General features: G+C 40.7%; 1 protein-coding gene across 4 annotated transcripts in view; it reads right to left on the bottom strand.

Annotated features, from left to right (window-relative positions):
- Positions 1-23,988, bottom strand: part of MTF2 (metal response element binding transcription factor 2) — a 43,353-nt gene extending 19,365 nt beyond the window's left edge. Inside the window, exon 1 of one of the 4 annotated variants that reach the window (XM_075759933.1) lies at positions 23,875-23,988. In XM_075759933.1, coding sequence (XP_075616048.1) covers positions 23,875-23,882 — 8 coding nt within the window. In that variant the 5' untranslated portion in view covers positions 23,883-23,988. Of the gene's footprint in view, positions 1-7,373; positions 7,722-23,874 lie in introns of those variants that run through there. The other 3 variants (XM_075759934.1, XM_075759936.1, XM_075759935.1) reach the window with 3 other exon arrangements.
- Between the last annotated feature and the right edge of the window lie 33 nt (positions 23,989-24,021).

Raw genomic sequence — 24,021 nt, 5'->3', positions numbered from 1 at the left:
AAAAGACCTTCTACTCATCTACTTAATGAATTAGTTTATAATATGCTGCTGCAGCAGATAGCTGTCGTTCTTCATCAACAGGAATGGCAAACTCCCTCTAAAGGTAAGCTACCTAAATCAGCCTGACTTGTGAACCATGACAACTTATTATGCATAGCATTGTATTTCTCAAAATCAGATTTCTGTTAGTTTTGACTTAGTTTAGCTTTTAACATCTTCATTAGAGGTTAGAAAATTTCAGTGTTCATTTGATGCCTCTGACTCCTGTATCTCCACAGCAATCTTACAGAAGGAAGAACTGGAAAAGTTAGGGAAAAAAGACATGAAGAGGCTGGAGGTATAGAAAGACTGAGCACTCTCCCTCTTGTTTCCAAGTGTCTTTTTCCTCAGCAGCACTGCCAGGTTAAGGTCATTCACACTCCTGTACTCCAGTTGTAACAACTGCTGTGAAACAACAATTGTTGAGAACAGCTCCCTTGACAGAGTTTTTTTTTTCAGCCATCTCACTTCACTGATTTGTTTCAGAATGGTTTGTCAGCACAACAGAACAAATGCAAACAATCAACTTGGGACACAAACTCCCTCAACTGGCACTGCCAGACTGCATGACTGAACTACAGACAGTTTCATTGACCATCTATGCAATTTCAGGAAATTTCTTCCTGAAGGGCTGCCTGATTCACAAATACTGCAACAGTAGCAGATGATAGTTACCCTAAGAGTACAAACAGGTTTTGGAAGTCAAGTTAAAGATACTAAATTTAACAACTAAATCCTCAAAGCATATTAAAAGAAAAACTAATCCACTGAGACAACTCAAAAGTAGGACCTACAGATAATCCATTTATTCTCAGTAAACACAAATCACACTGAAGCAAACATGAGTTTAGAGAGCCCAGGAGATTTAGCAGAAGGGAATTCAGACTAGAAATCACACACACAGAGCATTCTGAGACAACTCACATAGATCCTAAAACTAATCTCAAAACTGGAAAATATGATATCACATAGGAGAGGAAGATCTAGTGAAAGAACTTAAACTTATTAATCTGTAGTTATTACAAGTTCTGAAAGTGTGACCTTACTGCTGATTAATCAGAATTGTTGTGTCTGAAGTTACAGGCAAACTACACTTTTAAGCTTTAAGGAAAACTGAACTATGAAGAAGGGCTGTGAAATACAAGCAGTGAAATAAGAGCAGAACAGACTGCTTGTCTTAGGACAGTTAACATCTCACAGGGAAGAGGGGGGGCGGAAGGCACTCAGAACACACAAAACTGAGGGCAGTTTCACACAAGGCTTATCCAATACAGCAACTTGCTCCCCTCCCACCAGCTCTGGAATGACAAGCTGACTTCTCCATAAGCTTTCTATTCAGTTTTCTTTCCTATAATATGGATTACTTTTCTGGTACTTTAAACAAATTAAAGCACCTCACAGAAGGGTCTGGTGACTAGACAAGGCAGGTAAGCAGCAAGTGTCCATGGGCAGAAGGCAGCAGAAAAGGGAAATTAATCTTTTCCAAGAGCCACAATCTTAGCTGGTTTACCCAGCACTGCATAATCAAGCCCAAGCCACACTTCTAACATAGCTGCTAACCTGTGACTGGGATCCAGTACCTCTGTCAGCTGGAGAGATGCTGGATCCCATCCATATGTTTCTTCCCATCTTACTTGCATCTTCTCTGCTGTTTGAGATGTCATGCCAAGTATTATTTAGTCACTGTGTCAACCATACCTCCCTCCCCCAAATAAAAAGATTCTGCTGGGCCAAGGAGACAGCAAGATTTCACAGGATACTTCCTCTGCCCCAACCCAGGTCCGAACCTAGGATCAGTCTGATTCAAAACACAAAAAGTTGCTTTTCATAATGCCAACTTTGTAGCAACAGTCACTGTTCCAATTATACATGAACAGGCTATTATATTAGTAAATTGCCATGATTTTTTCAAGCAGAGGATCCAGTACCAATCTAGGTTATAGTCTATCATTTTATGATACTTCACGTAACCAAATAGATATTGAGCTTTCAATGTGTCATGTCATAGAACATATACAAGATATACTTTAAGCTCCTTATACTTACACTATTTTTGTATTCTAGTACAATCAAAAGCCTAAGCCACATCACCAACTATACAGAAGAAAGATAAAGGGACTCTAACCTAGGCATCTCTCAGCCTAAAAATAATGGTTGGGGCATAAGAAACAGTCTCAAAATTATCCTCAATTTTTACAGTTGTTTAGGATAATAGTATAATTCAGGTTAGAAGGCATCTCAGAAGTTCTCTAGCCCTGCTCAGTGTAGCATCAGCCATGAGGGCAGACCAGGTGGCTATATCCAGTCAGCATTTGAAAGTCTCTAGTGATGGAGGCCACACAGCCACCCTGGGGCCCTGTTCCACTGCTGAACTGTCCTCATGGGTGGAGGAGGGGAACGACATTTCCCCCCCCCCCCCCCCGCCCCATACCCATCAGAATCTCTCTTATTACAAGATGTGTTCTCCTGCCATGCACTACTGTGAAGAGACTAATTCCATCTTGTTCATCTTCTCATAGGAGCCGGAAGGCTGCTGTTAGGCCTCCCTGAAGCCTTTTATTCTCCAGGCTGAATGAGCCTGGTTCCCTCAGCCTCCTCTCACAGGGCAAGTGCTCCAATCCTAAACTGTCTTGGTAGTACTCCACCAAACTCACATAGTTTGATGTCTTTCACAGAATATCTAACAAGCTCAGTGTAGAAGGAAATAATCACTTCCCCTCAATCTTCTGTTTCTGTTCCTGTTAATACAGCCCAGGACACCACTTGCCTTTGCTCACACGATACACTGCTGGCTCGTGTTCTGCTTTCTGTCTGTCAGACCCCCAGCCAATCTTGCAAAGCTGACCCCCCAGCCAATCTTAGCCTGGGGCTCTTCCTTCAGATACAGGACTTTGCTTTTGTCTCTGTTGAATTTCAAGAGGTTCCTGTCAGTCACTCCCTTCAGCCTTCCTGAAGTTGAGGTAATAGCCACTCCTCTCCTCTTATTCACAAATCCTGCCATTTTTAACACGGAAGGTGGTCAGGTTGGTCAGGCCATGATTTATCCTTGGTAAATATTTGCTGACTGTTCTCAGTCACCACCTTTCCATATGTCCAGAATGTCTTCCATGACTTTCCCCAGAGACCAAAGGGAGGCTAACCAGCCTGTGGTTCCCTGGGTTGAACTTTGGGCCTGTTCTGAAGATAGGTGTAACATTCACCATTCTCTAATCATTATGGCTTACCCGTGTTCTCCACAACCTACGGTAGTAAAGAACAGCCCCTTGAGAACATCACAGTTATCTTGCTGCTCTTCACAGCAGTCTGTCTTGTCCCATGGGCCTACATGAGTCAAGTTCACATTTGTTTAAACATGTGCAGCAAGCCAATTCACAGGCTACTCAAGCAAGCAATGCTTAACTAATCCATCATGGAGAGAGGTTAAAGTATCATTTAAGGCAGGAAAACTTTATCCTATCAATGATTTCAGGGCAACTACTCTATATAAGCTGCTGTTAGAGAAATTCTAACTTGTTTATTTCTTAATTCTACCCAGTCAACCATAATACTACCCATCATGATCATATGTGATTTTCATGCAATACATTACTACCCCACTAGGGTTATTTGTAGTTGGGTTGGGGTTTTTTTGTTGTTTTGGGGGTTTTCTTTAATCCTTTGAAAGAGCCTTACATTTTGGCTATGATTTTTGCTCTGAATTCTTCTGTCTGGTTAGACAGTTTAAAGAAATCTCTAGTAATCACAGAATATCTTTTTTATTAGTGTAGTGTGGTTTGGTTTTTAAGTACCTCCATGCTTTCAAAAGTATATCCATCACACTACCTGACAAAAACAGTAAGTTTGGCTTCTAAAAAAAAAGTGGTAATAAAAACTGAATAAGTCCCTGGAATCCATTCAGCTGATTAGCAGTTAGGTCTATAAATCTGTTGCACATTAGAAAAGTTTAGCCAGAGGATCGAAGTGAAGCCATTATTTCCTTCTACACCTGTCTAACCTGTATTTTGGTTCTCCCAGTGCAAGAAAGACCTCAAACTATGGCCACCAAGACAGTTTAGGATTGGAGCACTTGCCCTGTGAGACGGGGCTGAGGGAACCAGGCTCATTCAGCCTGGAGAATAAAAGGCTTCAGGGAGGCCTAACAGCAGCCTTCCGGCTCCTATGAGAAGATGAACAAGATGGAATTAGTCTCTTCACAGTAGTGCATGGCAGGAGAACAAGAGGTAACGCACATCTTGTAATAAGAGAGATTCTGATGGGTATGGGGCGGGGGGGGGGGGGGGGGGGGGGGGAAATGTCGTTCCCCTCCTCCACCCATGAGGACAGTTCAGCAGTGGAACAGGGCCCCAGGGTGGCTGTGTGGCCTCCATCACTAGAGACTTTCAAATGCTGACTGGATATAGCCACCTGGTCTGCCCTCATGGCTGATGCTACACTGAGCAGGGCTAGAGAACTTCTGAGATGCCTTCTAACCCGAGTCATCTTTCAATCCTGTGAAGTATGACTGTCCTTAATAAGATTGATTCCTACTATTAAAAAGAGGTAGCCACCAGGATAAGTACATTCTCATGTCCATAATACTACAATCATTTGTGATTTTGGTTTTACTTGCTCACATTCTCCCTCAGGAAATAAAGTAACTACAAGTGTTTAAAATATACAAAGTAAAAGTGTTAGTATTTAAAAGATCATTACAAAATAATGTATTTCTCTACATATTTAGTATGTAGGGAAATAGTGTAGAGCAGTCCTGTACTGTAAGAACCTTTTGTACAGGACTGATCATCTGTACACAAAGAGAAGAGGCAGAAGGTAATATCAGGGAGAGAACAATGGCATCAGGTCACAACAAACCTTTTCAGACCAGATCTTCCCTCCCTTAATTGTATACTTAGCATCCTCTCAAACACAGAAACTGCTTTTTGGGTTTTCACAATATCCAAATACAGGATGCCCAGCAACATACTTAAGGGTATGAGCATGCAGTCAAGCAGTGAGAGATAACAGACGACTGCTGACATGCACTAGGGTGGACAAAAAGGGGGGAAAAAAAAGGATTTCAGAGGTGATCAAAACCCCATGAAAGTAAGTTTCCTTCTTTAAGGCTAGTCTACAACAACAGCAAATAAACATTCCAGAGAAAGAAAAATAAAATAATTTAAATCATAAATGAAGTATTATTAACCTCCAAGACATTTAGTGAATTAAGTGTGTCCAGACTCATCAGGAATGCTCTCATTATTAGCTCTCTTCCTCTCGAAGAGAATTAAGCATCTTGATTTCACTCCTCCATAGAGATCCTATCTTCTATGACAAGACCATCAGCTTGAATTTTAGATTTTTCAAAGTATAAATTCAACCAGTTTCAGTGCTTTCAGTAACAGGTATCACCATGCCCAAGGACCCTCCAGCAAAACCTGTGGTTTTATAATTCTTCTCTTGGTGTGTTTTACTCAAAGACACACTTCCCTTCCATTTCCTGCAAGGAAGGCCTGTAAAGGTGGTGAAACCAACTGCAGCAAGCTCAGATGTCAGTCACACAAAAAAGTACTGTCAATTCACAAACTAAGAGAAGATTCGTATTGGCTTCTAGTTACATGTGTTTCCTCTCTCCACAAGCTTTCTCCTCCACAACTAGCATGAGGAGCACAAAATATGCTCTAAAGCAATTTTAGGTGCCTCTAGTACTATATCCATACACATCTATCTCCAGGGAATACAGAAGTCCACTCTCTAATAGGTAATGAACCGCAACTTATTTGTTACAACTGCTCTTCTCATACACTTTACCTGATCTCCTAATGCAGGGAAGGACAAACGTTCCAAGGCCAGCCTTGATACTACCTACCAGTGCATATGTCTTTCACCTATTTAAAAAAATATATACAACCTCAACAACAGGTAACTAGTCATATTAAGCCTACTTTTGAGAAGCAACCTACATCTGATTTAAGAGTCCTCCCAGAGTAGAAAAGACAAGAAGCCCCACATCTATATTTGACAAAATAAGAGTTAACTGTGGAAAACATTACATTATACTCTCAGCACAGATTCACATTTCACCAGCTTGTAGCTCCTTCCAAAGATCTTTTTCACTTTCACTACTTTATTACACACCTTCTTTTATATCTTCAATCTTTATTTTCCCTTAGTCTCCTTCCACTAAAAAGCTATTAATCTGTATTCTAACACTATAGGAAGTAAGCTTTTTTCCTTCTTTTAACCTCAAATGCTTTCAAATTAATTGTAATTTGAGCTCTCAAAAAAAAGGACAAACATTAACTTGTTCACTTTTGCCAACCTGATTACAGACCAAAACCAACAAAAATCAGGGAAACTGTTTTCTTAGTATACCATGCTTTTGACAGTTTAGGTATAAAGTATTGATCACTTTCCCTTACACTAAGTCAAGGGAAAATCATGCTGTTATCCATTGCAACGTTTGGCCTTCTAAAGTCATGAGCAGGGCCTATTAGAAATTCAAGAAATAAGCATAATACTACACTGCTTTCCTGGCAGGCCCTCTCATTTAATTATGCAGGCCCTCTCCTTTAAATAGCACCTAGATACTTCATGGGTAGATGATAACCCCCAGTATTTCAACACTAATATCGGCATCCAGAGCATCCAACACAGTACCATATTGTTCTCTTTAACAAAAGTATCAACCCATTCTTCCTACAGAATTCAAATACCAAAGAAAATGCGTTACCGCACATCCTTTCAGCCAGCAACAGTTACCATATTCTAGTGGACTAAAAATTTAAGCTTCTAAGCACATTCAAATTGCCTAGCTTGACAGAGACTAAGAGGTAAGGCATTGCAAACAAAAAAAGAAACCAAAAACAAAGTTACCAGCGAACACCACCACCTCTTTTGTGCTGCTCTCTTCGCACTCGAGCGAATACAGCCTACTCGGACGATATCCTTAAGCGAGAAGATAAAAATACAGCTGGCGCAAGCCTAATCGCAACCTCACCGCTGCAGCACCTCCACGGACCCCGTTGGATGGTCTGCCTCCGGTCCCTTTGTTTTGGTCACTGAAGAACACCACTGACCCCTTACTTGCTTACCAGCGTCCGCCTCGGAGGGAGCTTCCTCCCCCTCCCCCAAAGGCCTCCAGGGCCCCCGCGCTGGAGCGGGGCCTCTCGCACCCCCTCCCCGACGGGTGGCGCGGCCGCCGCGGGGGGGTGGGATGCGGCACCGACAGCCCAAGCTGCGGGGTGCGCCTGGCCGCCCCCCCTCCTCGCGATGCCCCCCCACACACACCGCGCGGGGCCCGGCCGCCCCTCCCTCCACCCCCCCGCCGCGGCGCGGTCCGCCCCCCCACCCCTCACCTCATTCGGTCTCTCCAGTAGTGCCAACCGCCTCATACAGGGAAATCAGCGAGCTCAGGAGCCTCCCCCCCGGCGCCCCGGTGCGGCCAGGCCCTCGGTGCGCAGCGGGACCCCCCCCAAGCACGGACCCCGCGGCGCAGCGGAGGAAAGGCGGCGGGGGAGGGGTCAGACCCGCTTCACAGACAGCCCGGCTCCACCGTAGCCCCTCGCCATTTTTGTTTCCCGCGGAGGAGAAGCTGGTGCATTCTGGGAGCACAAAGGGCCTCGGCCCCGCCCCGGCGGGCCCCGCCTGCGCCGACAGGCAGCTCCTGGGCTAGGGGGCGGGGAGGACGAGCGCCGCGGCGGAAGGACACAGGTGAAGCCGAACCTTTGCCGCTGGTGAACAAAGAGGGACTACTTTAGGCATGCTTGCCGAAGAAGATATTCCTGCCCGCCGCCCGGGACTCGTTGCGGCAGTGTGGAGGGGTGCGCACTGCCCCGCTAGCAGCAGCCCATTGTTCCCCAACGCACCTGCGGGGAGGCGGCCCTGCTAGTGCTGCCCGCCCCGCCGTATCCACCGCCCCCACCGCCCTGCGGCCCTGCGGGTACCCCGCCCAGGCTCGGGGCTGCGGCGCAGCTTCCTATGTCGGTGGGAGTCGGCCCTAGCATCTAGAATGATCCCTAGGGAGGGCAGGAGGGGAGCCGGGCTTCGTGGCCGGCAAGGCGAGGCCTGGCCTGCCCCCGGCTCAGGTACCGGAGGTTACTGCGACCGCTTAGTGGGTACCATAGGCACGGGGCAGCAGGCTGAACAGAGTGCTCCTCTGCAGTGACCGTCATGGGGATACTGCCATTTTAGGAGACGAGCTAAACTGTTTCTAGTGTTAGCTAAGCAAAGCAGGCTTTTCACTTTCTGTCATCGAGAACAGCTTGGTTTTGTGAATAGCTTATTGGACCAGTCTCTGTAGTCCCCACGATTAAACGCAGGAATTGCCCAACAGAGTGGTGACATACGTTATAGTTTGCTTTAACCCCGTACCAGCAGTTACTCAGTGCTGCTCAGGCCTCTGTGCAATACTGAAATGCAAATATTTACTGGATCAGATCTCACCAACTGGTCTGAGACACTGGGGAATGGCTGAATTTTGTGGACTGGAGGGTGAATTTCCAATTCCCAGCTCTGTCCTGTGTGTGCTGCCTGAGTTCTCAAAGCCACCTTCCCTCCCAGGATAAGCCACTGAAAACAAGACTCTGGATCAATTTGCCATCCCAGGAAGGGGCACAGGGAGGGAAGCCCGGGCAGAACACTGGACTATGGCTTAGTCTGACCAACTCCTAGTTACATCAGAATAAAGCAGTATTTATGATCAAAATCTCTTGTTCACGGTTGTTTTAAATACAAATTTTAGGGGATAGTTCTCCCCTGGATGTGCTAACTAGACCCTGTTCAGTAGTCACGATGGTCTACTGCTAAAACCAGACTTGCACACCACAAAGCCCCTGGCTGCTCTTCACCGATTTTCATGTACTGCAACAGCAGTCAGGTCCTGCTCGCTAGTCCTAAAGGCAAAGGCTCACCAGCAGGAGAAAAAAAAAATTGCACTCAATCTGAGATACCTGCATAAAAGTTTTTATTTTTAATTGCAACAGTGGTGTGAGAACCAGCATTTAGCTACACTAAACTAGAAAGCAAGCTTTCTAGTCAGCAACAGAATAAACATGATTAAACATCAATAGTTGGCTGCCTTACAACTATTTTAGTGTCGTACTTGGAGGGTCTTACCAGCCTTGTCCTGCTGTATCTTTGAAATTACTTAAAACTTGTCAAAGTAGAATCACTCCCGTATAATGTAAATTGTTTAACTGCCAGCACTAGCACCAAAACAAACCCACAAACCCAACACAAAAGCTCCTGACCACAAGACACATGCTAGCTCTACCCTCCTTGTCCTTAGAATATTGCTCCCAAAAGCAGTTGCATAACCCCACAGGCAGAGTTGCAGAGCTGGCCCCATCTATAACTACTCTGATTTGGAGCAAGGTAGACTAGAATCTTTGCTTTCTATTCAGTGCTAGTAGTAAAACTACCAATTATTTCTTCTGTTAACATATGGCAAGACTGTATGTCATGAATTTAGAATAAACTTTCCTGCCTTACTTTCTTTTGTGTCTTCCCCTAATACCTCAAAAGTATTTGAACACAGTTTAAACGATCTTGCCTGTTGTGTTTTCAATTCCAGATATATTATGTAGGTATTTTGAGGCACAGAGTGACCAAAGCCAAATTAAATTACTTTCCCTCCAATGTCGTTAAGGGCTTTCTTCTGTAGAAGTTTATCTATCAGATTCTGCTTAATAGTAGATATGTTCAGTTTTATTCTATGTCATCCCATAAAAAGCTGTATTTCAGAAAGGAGCTAAAGAATAATGACCTGGCACTGTCTTTACCTCTGTTTCCACACAGTTAGGCAAGTTCTTGCCATAAAGACATGCAAAGTCTTAGCTTTTTAAAATTGTATCTTGCCTTGCTGGCACAGCAGAGAAAAATTAAATTTCATATTCAAAATGTCAATTCCCTGGTGCCCAGTAGAGATGGATAAATTTGAAGAGTCAGAAACAGTGGCATTTCTCTTAGCCAACAGCCCTTCTCTCAAATGTTAATTTTTTTTTAAAGGGGGGTATTATCTTTATATACTTTCCTTGTCACAATGGCCACATAAATATTAAACAAGCAAACCAAAACACACAAAAACCAAAGTATAAGTCAGCACCATATGCAGATGAGAGCACCAACTGCTGCACAGTATTATTTTCCATTACCTTATTGTATCACACAACATAACGTCAAAATGATACTCTTGAACAAGACAATACTGTAAAGCTTATCCTTGTACAGATGGTTGTCATGACCACAATTCAGTAAGGAGGGAAAATTAGATCCCAGGCCATTTTCTCTGCATTGTTTAAACATGGGAACAGCGAGGAAGCTCACCTGGGATCTTCCTATCTTAAATCAAGATAAATATGGTACATCTATTTTTATATAAGCATAATAATTAGTGAGACAGTGCACATATGCTGCATTTATTATGGCTCAACTCAGAAAAGAATCTTCAATTTCAAAATTTAAAAAATAGGCAAGTGATGTTATAAGATATGAAGAATTTTGTATTGTCTTACAACAAGCTAACAATTGCTATCATAAAATTACAGTAATTATTCTATATACTAAAAATATAAAAATACCACTGAAAACATTTTAAAATATACATCTTTACATATTTTTCTAGATAGACAAGAATATGAATAATTTTTCATCCTCACGTATCAACAATACAGAGGAAAATAAATTAAGGTACCCTGTAAGGTACCCTGATATTGGTCTTCACACAGAAACACTTTTTTTCTAGTACAGGCACTTTGCCATTCCCATCTTCTCAGAGATGAGGAAATCCTGAAAAAAATCTGTCCTGTACTCCATCATCTTCTTGTGAATGTCAGGATCTTGTGTGATAAATCTTAAACTGTAAATATCCTTTTAAAAGTGTTCATTATCGTGGTCATTGTGACCCAATTTAGCCAGTCAAATACTATTCTTTCTGTTAAATTCAATGTATAGAAAAACAACATATTTGCCCCATGCAATTATTTCCTCATTCTTATCTCCTTAATAGTTAACAACCTACTGCTTGTAACTTTTGAAGATAGAATATTATGAGAGTATTGCAGTCCTGTTTTTTACTGTAAGTGTCTAAAGTGCTTCTGCAACACATGCATTAAACAGCAATTATTGTGTGGGTTAGTATATGATCTGTTTGTATCACAATCTTTATTAGCCTTTGAACTAAGCCACATTTAAACTTGAAAAACAGTAGAAGGTTGTTTACCTTCTAAAAAGTAACATATAGCAATGTAACTCTGTTCTTTAAATCCTTCTCTGGCACTATTACTCAAAGCACCAAAGACTCTTCAAAAAAAAACCTACTATGGGTGTTCACTCTGCATCTAATAACAGACACTTCAGATGCTTGAAAAAATGTCAAACAAGCTGCAACTTAAGACGTCCTTAATACTTGATTGACTTAAAATTTTATCCCAGATGTGTAACCTTTCTGAAATTACTTGTAAAACATGTCAGAATTTTGTATGACTGAGTGGTCTTTGGTAGGTGGATAGGTGGTTCTTCAGGTGCTCTGGAGTTCACAATTCAAAGCACTTGCAAGCTATAAAATGTTCACATAATTCTAATATAAGACCTTAGTTATTCCTTATTTGTAGTTCATACCCCGCCATGGCTGAAATCTCTGTTTGCTGGAAGTGGCTGAACAAGAAGCAATCTCTCAGTTCACATACATATAACAGAGGAAAGAATAGAACTTGTAATAGACTGAGATATTCAAGGACTGAAATAGTAAGAGCTTGAGACGTAGCGTTTCTACATTATTTACAACATCTTTGCTATGCTAGCTAGAGTGGGAAAGGCTTTTATTGTGAGAGAGTATGTCTCTCATTTATCTTAGTTATACTAACACCTTTTTTGTACCTAAAGATAGTGGGTGAGGTCTGAAGGAGAAAAAATAAGTGCTTGACTAGGTTTGGCCTTGGTGAGGGTGCTTATGTATGAGTTACTGTGTTCTTACTGGTAATATTGTCTTTTCTGTATTGAAGACTTATGATGATATGTAGCATTATTTTAGCTCCAGAAAATAGCTGTGAGAGAACTGCAGCTTATTACTATTCTAGCTAGTGGGAATTTTGTGAAGGTATGCAAGCGTAGTCCTGAGTAATCTTTCTTCCTGTCTTTTTCTTGTGGGACCAGTGCATAAAAATATGAGCTCACTACTCAGAGTTGGAATGTAAGAGAGGTTTACTACTCTCTCTGCACTATCATTCTACAGCCATGGTCATATAATCACCTTCTTTCAGAAAACAAACAGCTGCCAAGACTCGAAATTTTGGTTAATTGCCTGAACTAGAAAGAGGTTCCAGTTGCCAAACTCCCTGAGAGTTCAGTCATGCACCGATGTGATGCATTACTTCCCCAACTCTCCAAGCGCAGACCTGAAAGCAGTTACTGAAGCTCTAGTGACTAAAGTTAAAATGCGTAGTCAGCATTTCAGAGGTAAAGCCTAAGCAAGCATTTTTTTCATTCACTTTAGCTCTGTTCTGTGGATTTGCAAGACTAATTGCAGTCTCAAATATTCTATGTCTTGATGGCTTGTAACATAACTTCTTCAAGACTGTGGCATCATACAGTTTTACGGCAAGGTTTTGTCCATCAGCATCCATGTTCCTTTGTGTACTCTAAAAATGTCTGCTAGAGCAGAATTTCCAGCTCTTGCGTGGTTAATTTTTGTAGCAGTACAGACCAGACTTACCTCTTAACTCTAAACTAAAGTCAAAAAATGTTTAACAGCCCCTCAGGACACAGTTACATGGCAGAATATTGCCATTTCATCTGCGGTGAAAAATCTGTTCTGGACATCAGTCTGGCCGGAGGGACGATTAGTACAGCATTCCTTCTGCTCTCCCACCACCTGGAATGCAGTATGGGCCTTCTCACAAGCTTTCAGCAGACCTGCCAAGTCCCACTCAGATGGAAAGTACCTCACTTCTCTTTTTTTTTTTCTAGTAGCATCTCTTTATCTGATGAAGATGGAGACAAAATACTTTTGAACAGTGCAGCATGACAGGATCCTGCTGACGCTTACAGCTGTTCACAATCCAGTAAATTCAGCTGCAGGTGGTGAAGATAAGGCAGTAGCCCTTTCTGCAGCTGCTGCCAGTCTAAGAGGGCTACACAGAAAGAACTGTAAGTGGTCCCAGGCCACACACTACTCAAGCCATCAATTCCATACTTCATTTTCCCACTGCTTACAAAGTAGTGATAATGTGACATTTGTTAACTTTGATATGCTTAAGTAAAAGGTGCAGTCTAAGTATCATTGTTTTGGCTAATCCAAATGTACTAACTATTGTTTGACGTTATTTTGATCTTTCCACATTGATGCCATATTGTCCCATCCTGAAAGCCCAGATTCTGTCCTAACATAGCGTTGCTTATCTGCATTCAGCTAAAAAAATGATACAGAAACAGGATCAAAATAAAGTCTTATTACATCAGTCATTCGTTCTCTATTTTGACATCCTTCACACGGGCACTGACATACTGACATCCCCATCTATACAGTCCTGACTCTATCCCTAAAATCTGGGGCTGCCAGGACAGGTTTGGTTTTTTTTTTGGTGCTATGTGCTTTTGTGATGAGTTTAAAATATTAGTTAAACATCAAGGTAAAACCAAAGCAACAGTACGTTAATGTGCAACACCATCAGGCTGCAAAAACATAGTGTAAATCAGATTGTGCCTCAGTAAACTAGTGAAATTCTTACAATAAAATAGTAGAAAAAAATTGTCTTCTCAACACAGAAGAGCTATATTTCTACTAGATTAATGTAGTTAAAATCGTACAATATGAAGTTGTTGTAGCATGGGTGTAGTTACCAGATAGCTAAACTTAAAAGATCGGTTTGGGAGACGTGTGGGGATGTGGCACATGCGCACAGCTGGCCAAGTGGTCCCCTGCCCTAGCTTTTGCAGCCAAGTGGATGTGTGAGTTTTGGAAAGCAGAGGAACTGAGCTAAGGGCTGGCAGTCCTGCTGCTTCCCTCCTGGCATGCTGCCAGAGCTCCCCTTGAGCCCACTTGGGTGCTCTTCTGATGTTATGGTGACCTGCTTCATAGCACTAAATAGTGTAAACTAATCCCACAACAGTGGTAAATCATTTTCTGCTCGTTCAGTCCCCTGAGCCTACTCCTTACAGAGGCGGGGAGGGCCTGGGCCAAAGCGGGGATGGGGAGGCCAGCCCCAGCAAGGGGCTGCGAGTCTGGCTCTTCTCTGCAGTTGCAGCTGAGGGTACAGTTTCCTGACCCAGCCAAACTTGTCTGGCAGCTGCTGCCATCTAAGGTTGTACTCACAGGGGCTGTTGACATCATCTGCCATGGTGGCTGTCCCCTGTGCCAGGAGCCACGCAGATGTGGCAGGTCAGTGAACTGCTCCAGCTGAAAAACATTACATTTATGAATCTATGTGTACATAACACATATATGTATCTATAAAAATGGGGTCATTTTCAGCCACATCAGCTAGCAGTAAATTCATGAGTCTAGGAGCTGACAGTATGTATACATTTAGGAGGGAGTACAGAACCAAGGTAGCAGAAGAAGTGATAAAAATATTCATTATAGAAAATGGAAATGCAAAGAGAAAAGGCTTATTTCTTCCTCTGTTCCAGTTATAGAATGAAACATCTACAACAAGCCAACAGGGAAACATAATCTGACCTTCAGTTTGACCCCATGGACTGCCATCTCTCTTTCAGATGGTCAAATGTATGTTCCATGGTCGCGGGCAGCTCATGAAGTGACAACTGAAATATTTCTGATTATGGGACAAGTGAGCTGCTTCTTGAATCAGGAAAGTGTGCCAAGCAGGACTTCCAGGTAGACATGTTGGCCTTGTGAACACACTGATACTGAAAAGCATCATGTGATGGCCTCAGCCCAACTGGAATTGAGGACCACATGCCTTCCCAACCTGGGACACAGTCGTGGCCGTACAGGGGTCTTGACGGCTCTGCTGTGTTCCATTACAGCAAACAAAAGTCCATCCTCCTGCCCGTGAGAAATGCAAAGGGGAATATCCAGACCTGCCATAAGCAGATGTGAAGACAACTTCAGGATGAGAAAGACTATGTTCAAAGGGCTTGCCTACGTGAAAACACCCCAAAAAGCTGAGACAAATTAAACCTACGAAGACAATGCACAAAAGGGAAAGCATACTAAGTATGTGTGAGGATTATCTAATTCAGAAGTCAGTTTGCTGTAGCGTAATTCTCCTTCAAATTACAACTGTCTATTGTCAGTTGCCTCTCCCAGGACCTTTACCAACTGTCTCAGATTTCTCAGGTAGGAATGATTCTAGAGCCATACTTGCCAAGGATAGGAGGAAATGCAGGCAAGCATTAACAAGACACTGCACTAGCATGCAAGTGATTGCTAAAAGTAGAACTGATTGTCTTTTGTGCTGCTGGGAATTCAGCAAACAGACCAAGAGGTCAAGTAGTGATGGCCTCCAAGGAGTTTTTACTTTACTGCATCTTATAGGATGCAAAATATCTGTGACAGTGCTATCATACTAGTAAAGATATAATGCTGTATCAGATTACTGGTGTGATTTAATTACCAGTGGATAGCCTGTGGTGAAAAGGGCATCCTTACTTGCTAGACCTGTAAATCCAGGTCTTATTTAAAAACATTTTTAAACAGAAACAGCAAATTTAGTATGAATTAATCACTGGTTAAATATGTAATTTTCTTCTGTTTAGAATCCAGTTTGAATTGTACACGATGGCTGGGAAGGAAAAAAAAGAGATGGAAAAGTTGTGTAGCTGCTTCTTTGTTCTGATTTTAAATTAAAACAAATTGTAACCATCAATTTCTGACAGGTGGGAAACAATAGTTGTGGTTAGAGTTTGACTTAAAGTAAAACTGGACATAAACCTATATCCTCAGCTGTGTAAATGAGCCCAGGTTCAAACAATACTGTGCAGAAAGATTTTTATGTGGACAGTTGGCAGGACGTGAACAGGAAGCCGGGATAAAACATAGGTAAAAGGAGGTCAGCTTGGATGTCAGCACACAGTAAGTCTGTTTGTGTATATAGAGGCAGTCACAAAATAAGTTGATTGAAAACTCTGCAAATCTCACATCAAAGTTGACCTAAACTATAACACGTTATTTAGTACATATCTAGACAAAATAGAAAATAAATATTTGCAGTCATCTGAAATATTTTCAAAGACATGGCACTACCTGTTAACCCTTATTAGAAGTGTAAAAGTTTAACAAAGACTATGTCTTCGGAGGACTATTCAGTTTACCTCACTCACTACTAATATTTTTGCAGGTATACTCCTAAATCTCAAGCACAAATTGGTTTTGTGGGATGGAAATGCAAGTTTGTGGATTGAATCTCCTATTATGCAGCTACTTTGTAATACAAAAGATCTAGAAAGGCTCTGATTGCCTGCTCAGTCAAAAGAAAATGCTTTATATGCTCCAACTTCTGTCCGGGTGTGGTGGTGGTGTCATTTGAATGCTCTGTTTGGAAAGACAGCTCTGAGCCTACATACAATGAGAACTCAGGGCCTACACAACAGTCGCACTGTTCACCATAATAGCACTGAACATATTCAGCTTATCACAAAAAATATATTTTCAATGTGTTTCTTCTGAGCTAATAAATGCTTTAATTAACTGCATTAGTTTATTTGTTATACATTTAGACAAATTATAGCTATTTTTAATAGACTTAATTGTATATAAAATGCAGCCTTGGTTTCCTTTAAATGAAAGACAAGGAATCAAATAGCATGATTTCTGATGTAGATTCATACAGAGCAATCTTGAAATACATCTTTGAGGCCTATGTTCTTACAGATACCATATCATCAAATAACAAAATTACTTTAGTTGCAATTCCATGGTACATTTTCTTTAGCAGTCGGGCTGGTTTAAGAAGTTCCCACCACAAGCTCCTTCTCAGGCGCTCTCCGTGCACCCTTAGTGCAGGCAAAAACTGTTTGTTCAGCTGTGCTGTGAATTTCATCACAGAAATGATCTGGGTTAAAAATAACATCTAATTAAAAATAGTTGAATACCATTGATGGTCTAAGTTATAAAACTGTCTCAAAAGAGATTTATCCAGATTGGAAGGTGGGAGCAGGGATGACAGTGACGCAGAAATACAATGAGCTGGGAGGGGGCAGGGGAGAACTAAGTTCTGTTGTGAACTTCAGTGTTGCTGAAAAAGCACGTGGCAGAACTGGGCAGTGGGAGCTGCAGCCCTGCACAGAGCCAGGAACTGGGCACAAACCTGATTTGACAAGATACTTTTACAGTATATTGATATGATGGAGTCAATCTATGACTGCAGTGATACTTATCTCCCCAAAGTTAAATGAAGCATATAGATAAATATGATACTGTATACTTACTAGCATAAGCTTGATTGTTTACTTAAAGAGTTTTAAACTGTTACTGCTCCAAATTGCCTTGTGTCATTCAATTAGGGAAAAACCCCCCACCTTTAGAAATGCTGTAACCTAGTAGTTATTGTGTTGTCATTCATTTGTTATTTTGTATAGATGGATCAAAAAAATCTATTGTTCAGAAATGTGTACTATTACATAGAGAAGAACTCAAAGAATATATTTGAGACTACTGAATTTATTCTGCTTGGGTATTTTTAATTACATAAGAAAATTTGTATGTGAATGCAGTTCCATACTTTGCTTAAACCAGCATTTTTACTTCTAAAAAATATTTCTAAGTTGAAAATAGTTTTGCTTTGTTCTAGTAATTAAGTTTATAGTGGGAATTGCTGCTATGTACTGTAGAAATTTAGATGTTGACAAATTTAAAATAATTCCATTAATACCTTATGCCTACTGGGATACAATCCTACAGTACTTTATAGAAAGTAGGTTACAGAAATTAATTAATACACAATCAATAGGCTGCCTACTCAAGGGATCAAAAAAGGCATTTGCGCTTTGCCAGGAATATACTTGACTGTCTGGCTGATTGTTTCATTATTTATTTAAAGGGAAGTTCAAACTGTTTTATCTAGAAAAAGCAATGGTGAATACTTAAGTAGATCAACTGTACATATAGTTAGTTAACAGCTTGGAATTTAAGCAGTACATTGCTGCTTCCTTCATAAGGAATGATAAGCTTTTTAATAAAGTTCATGTATTACAAATTACCTCACAATTACCAACTTTAATACGATAATATAAAAAAATTAATCAGACCTAACAAATTTAGAGGTTTCCTAAAAGGAAATATTTGTCCTAAAGATTTCTGCTAATTTTTACTGTTTTTCCAGGGTGCTGTCAGAATCCTCTAACAATTCAGTAGAAAATGTCTGCATTTCACATAGAGGGATTTTGAATGTAGCAAAACAAGACAAAGTGTTATGTTTTGGAGTAATTTTTGCCAATATCACGAAGACTGATAAGGCATGCTGGTACATTGTACTAATTCTTGCATACAGAGCCAGACTCTCAGCTTCACTGAAGTCTGCAAACTGAAGCAGATTTACTTACATATGATTTAAGGCCTGAAGGAATGATTAGTTCTGTTCAAATTCCAACATAACACAATGATTCATTCACTCTGCCCAACAAATCACTGGGCTGGAGTATATATTTTAAGGAGACATCAGTTTTAGGGCAGATTTGAAGAGCTTTTCTTCTTATCCCATTTTAAGCAGTTCCTTTCTGCTGCTTCTTCCAAATGCCAAGCTATTCCTGCATTTCTGAATATGACAGTCTTTTGAGTGGCATGCAGAATCAAACCCGAGAACTGATGTGGCTTTTTTCTTTATCTGGGTTATTTTTAATTTGGGTTCAGCAAACGGGTCATTATTGAGTTACACAAACAGTTGCATAGCAGGAGAGAACAGCATTGGAGTAGGTGTAAGTAGTAGAGAATGAGAGGAAAGGGCTTCATATAGCAGTTCTGTTATCTGTAGTTGCTCTTCTACCCATTTTTCTCCTCTGTACCATAGCTGGCAGAAGGCAGGGTATATCTGTACCTCACTAGCTGAGGTTCACAGTCTAGCATTTTAGTGTGAACTGATGTTCACAGGCAATTAAAGCAAATATGCTAGACTGTGAACTGAAACAGTTCTGTTGTGGAAATGTCCTCCAGCAGAGGGGATGGCAGGACAGCTGGGGGTAGCAATGCATTAAACCATTGCAGCTGTTTTCCTCATTGCACTTAAGTCAGAGGTCTTAAGTACACCATGTGTTGAAAAATGTACTATCCTGCTAGGTAATTTGTTCCAATACTAAACTTCCTTAAGAATTAAAAATTAACATCTTCTTTCTGAACTGAATTCTGCTGACATCCCCTTCTCATCATTGACCTTCTTATGTCAGCATCTGCTAGCTTCAGTACTGGGATTCAGTATTTGAACCTAAGTAGGATTTTTGAAAGAGAGTGGGCCAGAACTTGGATGTTTCCCAGCTCTCTGAGCTACCTTATAAAGTAAGGAGGAAGGTGGAAGTGTTAATTCAGGGTAAGAAGTTTTGTGAAATGGCAGTAGGGCATTAAGAAATTGCCAGCTAGACTGTTTATCTTTACGGGAAACTCCATAAATAGGAATTAAGACTCTGATTGTAAAACATTCTGATTATAAAAATATTTGAGTTTTTTAACCACGAGCATAAGATAAACAGAACAAAAAGTATTTTACTTCAAGTAGTGTGGACAAAAGTTCACAGTAGATTATAACTTTATTTTGCCACTAATTCAAAGAAGGAAACAGCCTAGATAATTAAGCAAAATAACCATGTTGAAAGCTGGGTACATTTTAAAAATCATTAGGCAAAAATAAGTTGCCTGAAAATGCTAAAATTTTTTCCAAACCAGAAATAGATTAATGCTAGCAAGTGTACTCTGACCATGCATTTTAACACATAACCTCAATTAATCTTGAGTAAAATTCTTGAACCTCATAACTCCACCAATTAATAGAGGAAATAGACTTGAAAGGAAGAGTACGTACAAAGGAAACTTATTTTTATTGGTTGATTGAATCTGAACTGTGTTGTCTTGGTAGACTTCAAAACAATGAGAACACAAATGCGAACTGTTGTTTAGCATTTGCTTACAATTGACCATTAATGAGGTAATGACTACTTTCAAGTATTTTCTTCTGAGCAGAGTATTTCTGGAGTTTCCTCAGTCCTCTAACATACAAAGGACTGTAATACATAAAGCTTTCTATTCTGAATTTATTAAGATCTCTTTACTCTAAACATGTTTGTTATTAAGACTTGTTATCTGTAATATTTTCTAGTACATTCTGAGTTTTAAACAATATACCAGAAAAAACAGTAGACATTGTGTCTCTCAAAGAAAAGACTTGTACCCCAAATTAATCATCATCTCTGAATGTTTAATAATAGTTGGATCTAATCTCAGTCAAGAGCTAGAAATGAGTCCCACACATTTATGTCATTTATCTGACTGTATCAAAACATTATTTTTTATATAGATATGTTTAAATAAGATAAAAGTTTCAGTGGTTATGAACAGCCACTTTACTCTGGCGTAAATCCCAGCTACTGATGAAAGGAATTGGACTGCTTGTAACCTAACTCGGAGGAAAAAAACAATTAAGATTAGTTTTTAGTTCAAATCGTTGATCTAGTTCTTCATACAACAACAGAAATGGTTGTGCCAGCCCCAGGGAGAAGGTAGGCACCAACCACAGGAGCAAGAGAAGGTGGCACCATCTGCTTCTGCAGCAGGGTGGATTTATACGAGATTAAAGTGACCATATAAATACAGCCTTAGAAATGAAACCTGCTGGCTAGAAGAGTCTATTTCCTCAAATAGATTAATGATTTGTTTATAACAAGTTAAGCAACAAGGGAATCCTTAGCAGGCTTTGGCTGCTTTCTGGGTAAGAGATGGCTCCACCTATTTATGCACTAGAAGCATTAGCATTTTTAAGAATTTGAATGTGACAGGAAATAATCTATTAGAAAAAAATTAAAGCTAACACACTGATTAAATCAGAGTTCACAGAAATTTGCAGGAGGGGAAGGAAATAGAATCTCACTCTCAAGGGAACCTGAGGGAAGGTTTAGGTCTAAAGGTTGGATGTGTCCTCAGATCTTCATTCTCTTCCACAAAGACAAACCTAAGGAAGTAGGGTCTGTATAAAAACAGACTCCCAGACAGATCTCTGACCAAGCACCTTGATAGCTGGGTGCTATGAAGAGAGAGAAAACTCTAAATTTTTGTAGACTTTCTTTTAGGAAATGCAGGTGGTTTTATTTTAAGTCATTGCCATGTTGTATATTGTGTAAATACATTTATTAAAAGTAATCACAAACCAAGGTAACTGGCAAATACTAAGGCATTCCATTCCTACTGGTGCTGTAATACTTTAAAAGTGTAGTACTGCCCTGGATCACAGAATATTTCTTAGGCATATCCAAAGAATAAGAGCACTAATCCAGGAAGCCATGCTAGGCAGACTGAAAATCGGTAAAGCTGCTGTGAAAAAGAGAAGTCTTGTGATTATTAACATTAGAAGTCTTGTGATTATTAACATTAGCCAGAGGCTCCCTGCATATAATACAATGGTGGGGAAAGTGTGTGAACCCTGAGGATTTCCTATGGATTCTCTTATGATAGCATTCAAGTTAAATCGCTATGCGGTTGCAGCTGCTTCAAATAACTGTGTAAGAAGCAAGTCCAGCACCACTGCAATAAGTTAATGTTTAAGTTAATGTTTAGCTTTTGTTTAATGTTAAAACCTGTATTACTTGATTAAGTAACACAGACTTTCCTTCAAAAGAAATCAGATCAAATTCTTCGTTATATTTATAAAGGTGCACATTATACTGAGTATCTTGAAGAATTCAGATTTTTCTCTGTAGTTTTCCATTCTCCTTATTAGTCTCCTATTTTCATTCATTGTATGTCCAGAATTCCTAGACGCTTCAGCACATGTAACCACTTTTATGTTTTTCTGAGTTATTCTTAGTATGTAATAAGCTTCAAGTTGTCATAGAACAGAAGATGAAGGTAAGAAGGTATTGTAAAACCATATTTACCTTTTGACACCATGAGTGACAAACACTGTGTTTGTATAATCAGCAGTTGATTTCTATCTTACATACAAACCCTGCATCACTAGCACAACAGCAGTCAGTGTTGATATAGCTGGATAGGAAACTTAAATATTTAACAGGTAGCAATAAATCAGCATAACTTTTACTGCTTGGGCATTAAGATATACCCAAGTTTTGGCATTGGCATACAAAAATGGATAATGTGTGAATTGCAGAGTGGAAAGGCATGTGTGAATGGAAAAGTTATATTGTAAATAACACATCAGTATCATTTACATTATCTCTCAGTTGCTTTTCTGCATCTGCCCCCACCCCCGGTCTTTAGAATATTCCTTTGGTTTTGCCCATCCACTGAATGCCAAGTAAGTGCATGTTACACCTTTTCTGTAACTGTTCTGGCTTATGTGGCCTAACTTTTCATGGGAATTGCCTCTACTGAGGCTTAACTGGGAATTCTGTGTTTAACAGGTAGCTGAAACAGGCTGAAATGGCCATACTTTTTCGCATTTAGCAAAGCCTGGGCAGAAAGAGTACTTGAAGAACTGAACACTTCAGTGCTGGAATAAAGCACCTGCTCTCACAGATGACTAAGATCTCATGTACTAAGTGAAAAATATATCCCTTAATGAACATATGCCAGGAACTGTTTGGATCCAGATGTAACAGGAATGAAACATTTAGATCCTTGCCTGCCATATGGGAGACCGACACTTCATGATTACTCCCAGCCTGTCATTCCAAGAGTTGGCATAGAGCACTGGATGAAGTAATGGCTTGAGATTATTCAGCAAAATGTTTAAATGTTTGCTCTGCGGTCTCCTCTTGTGTTGCCTTTCCGTTGCATGCCCATAATCTAGCTAAACTTGTGCAAACCACTGAACTGTAGAGGGAGGTGATGCAGAAAGCACGGCCATCTGGGCCTGCCTGAGTGGGAAGAGAAGAAAACACCCTTACTGTGAGAGTCGCTGGCTGTTATTGAAGCCAGGACTGCTTTTACAGGAGTGCCAAATCTTACTAATTAATTTTCAGATTTATACTTCAGACTGACTCTGGCAGTGATTATATTATTCAAAAAGCAGTTGCAGACAGTTCTTGAATCTTAAAGCACAAGTCTCTTTAAATTCTGCAGAGTTTTAATACATTGTGAGCTCCTAACATTTGGTTTCTAGATACACATCTCTCCGTAAGAGTAAGCCCTGCCAAAAAAACGTAACTTATTCCTACAGTAGTATTTTTGTGACCCATCTTTTCATCAAAGCAGCTTTCTTTGGTAAGAGTACTGAACACCAAAAGCCCTAACATGTTACGTTCATCTCCTCATTGTTTTTATCCTTACACCATGCTATGATCTTTTTGCCCGAAGTCTCACAGCCAAAAAGCATCTGAACAGGAAACTCCCACTTTCTGACTGTGATTCTGCTAAACACATTGTGTTAAAAGAAGTCACAATCAAGTCATAAACACAAGAAGGCAGAACAAAAATAACATTTTATGCAAGAAAGGCCAATTTTACTTGAAGTTAACAGTGTTCCCACTAATTTCAACTGGGCTGGGACTTCTCACAGTGCATGAAGCGCTGAGAGATCATCTGGTGAAGGAGCCACCGATAATTTTTTCCCTTCTTTATGAGATGGATGTCCCTAATCTGTGTTAATAAGGGCCCAGGCAAATGCTCGCTCCTCATTTTGGAGGAAATACTCTATTTTTTTTTAGACTGTAACAGGCCCACAGCTGCTTTTAATACAGTATCCAGTAAATGACAGGAGCCTGTTCGCAATCAATGGGACACGTTATTTATTAACTGACCTCTTCATAATTGTCCCCAGACAGGGCCTGAGCACTTTCTGCCAGACACGAGCGCTGAGGGGAACTCGGTGGGTGACTCTCGGCCCGACGAGCCCCGCTCCTGCCCCTCACGGCCCGGGAGCGGGAAAAGGGACAGGGACAGTCCCA

Source organism: Balearica regulorum, chromosome 8 (assembly GCF_011004875.1).
Source record: "Balearica regulorum gibbericeps isolate bBalReg1 chromosome 8, bBalReg1.pri, whole genome shotgun sequence".
NCBI lineage: Eukaryota > Metazoa > Chordata > Aves > Gruiformes > Gruidae > Balearica > Balearica regulorum.
This window is presented reverse-complemented; position numbering and strand designations above follow the sequence as displayed.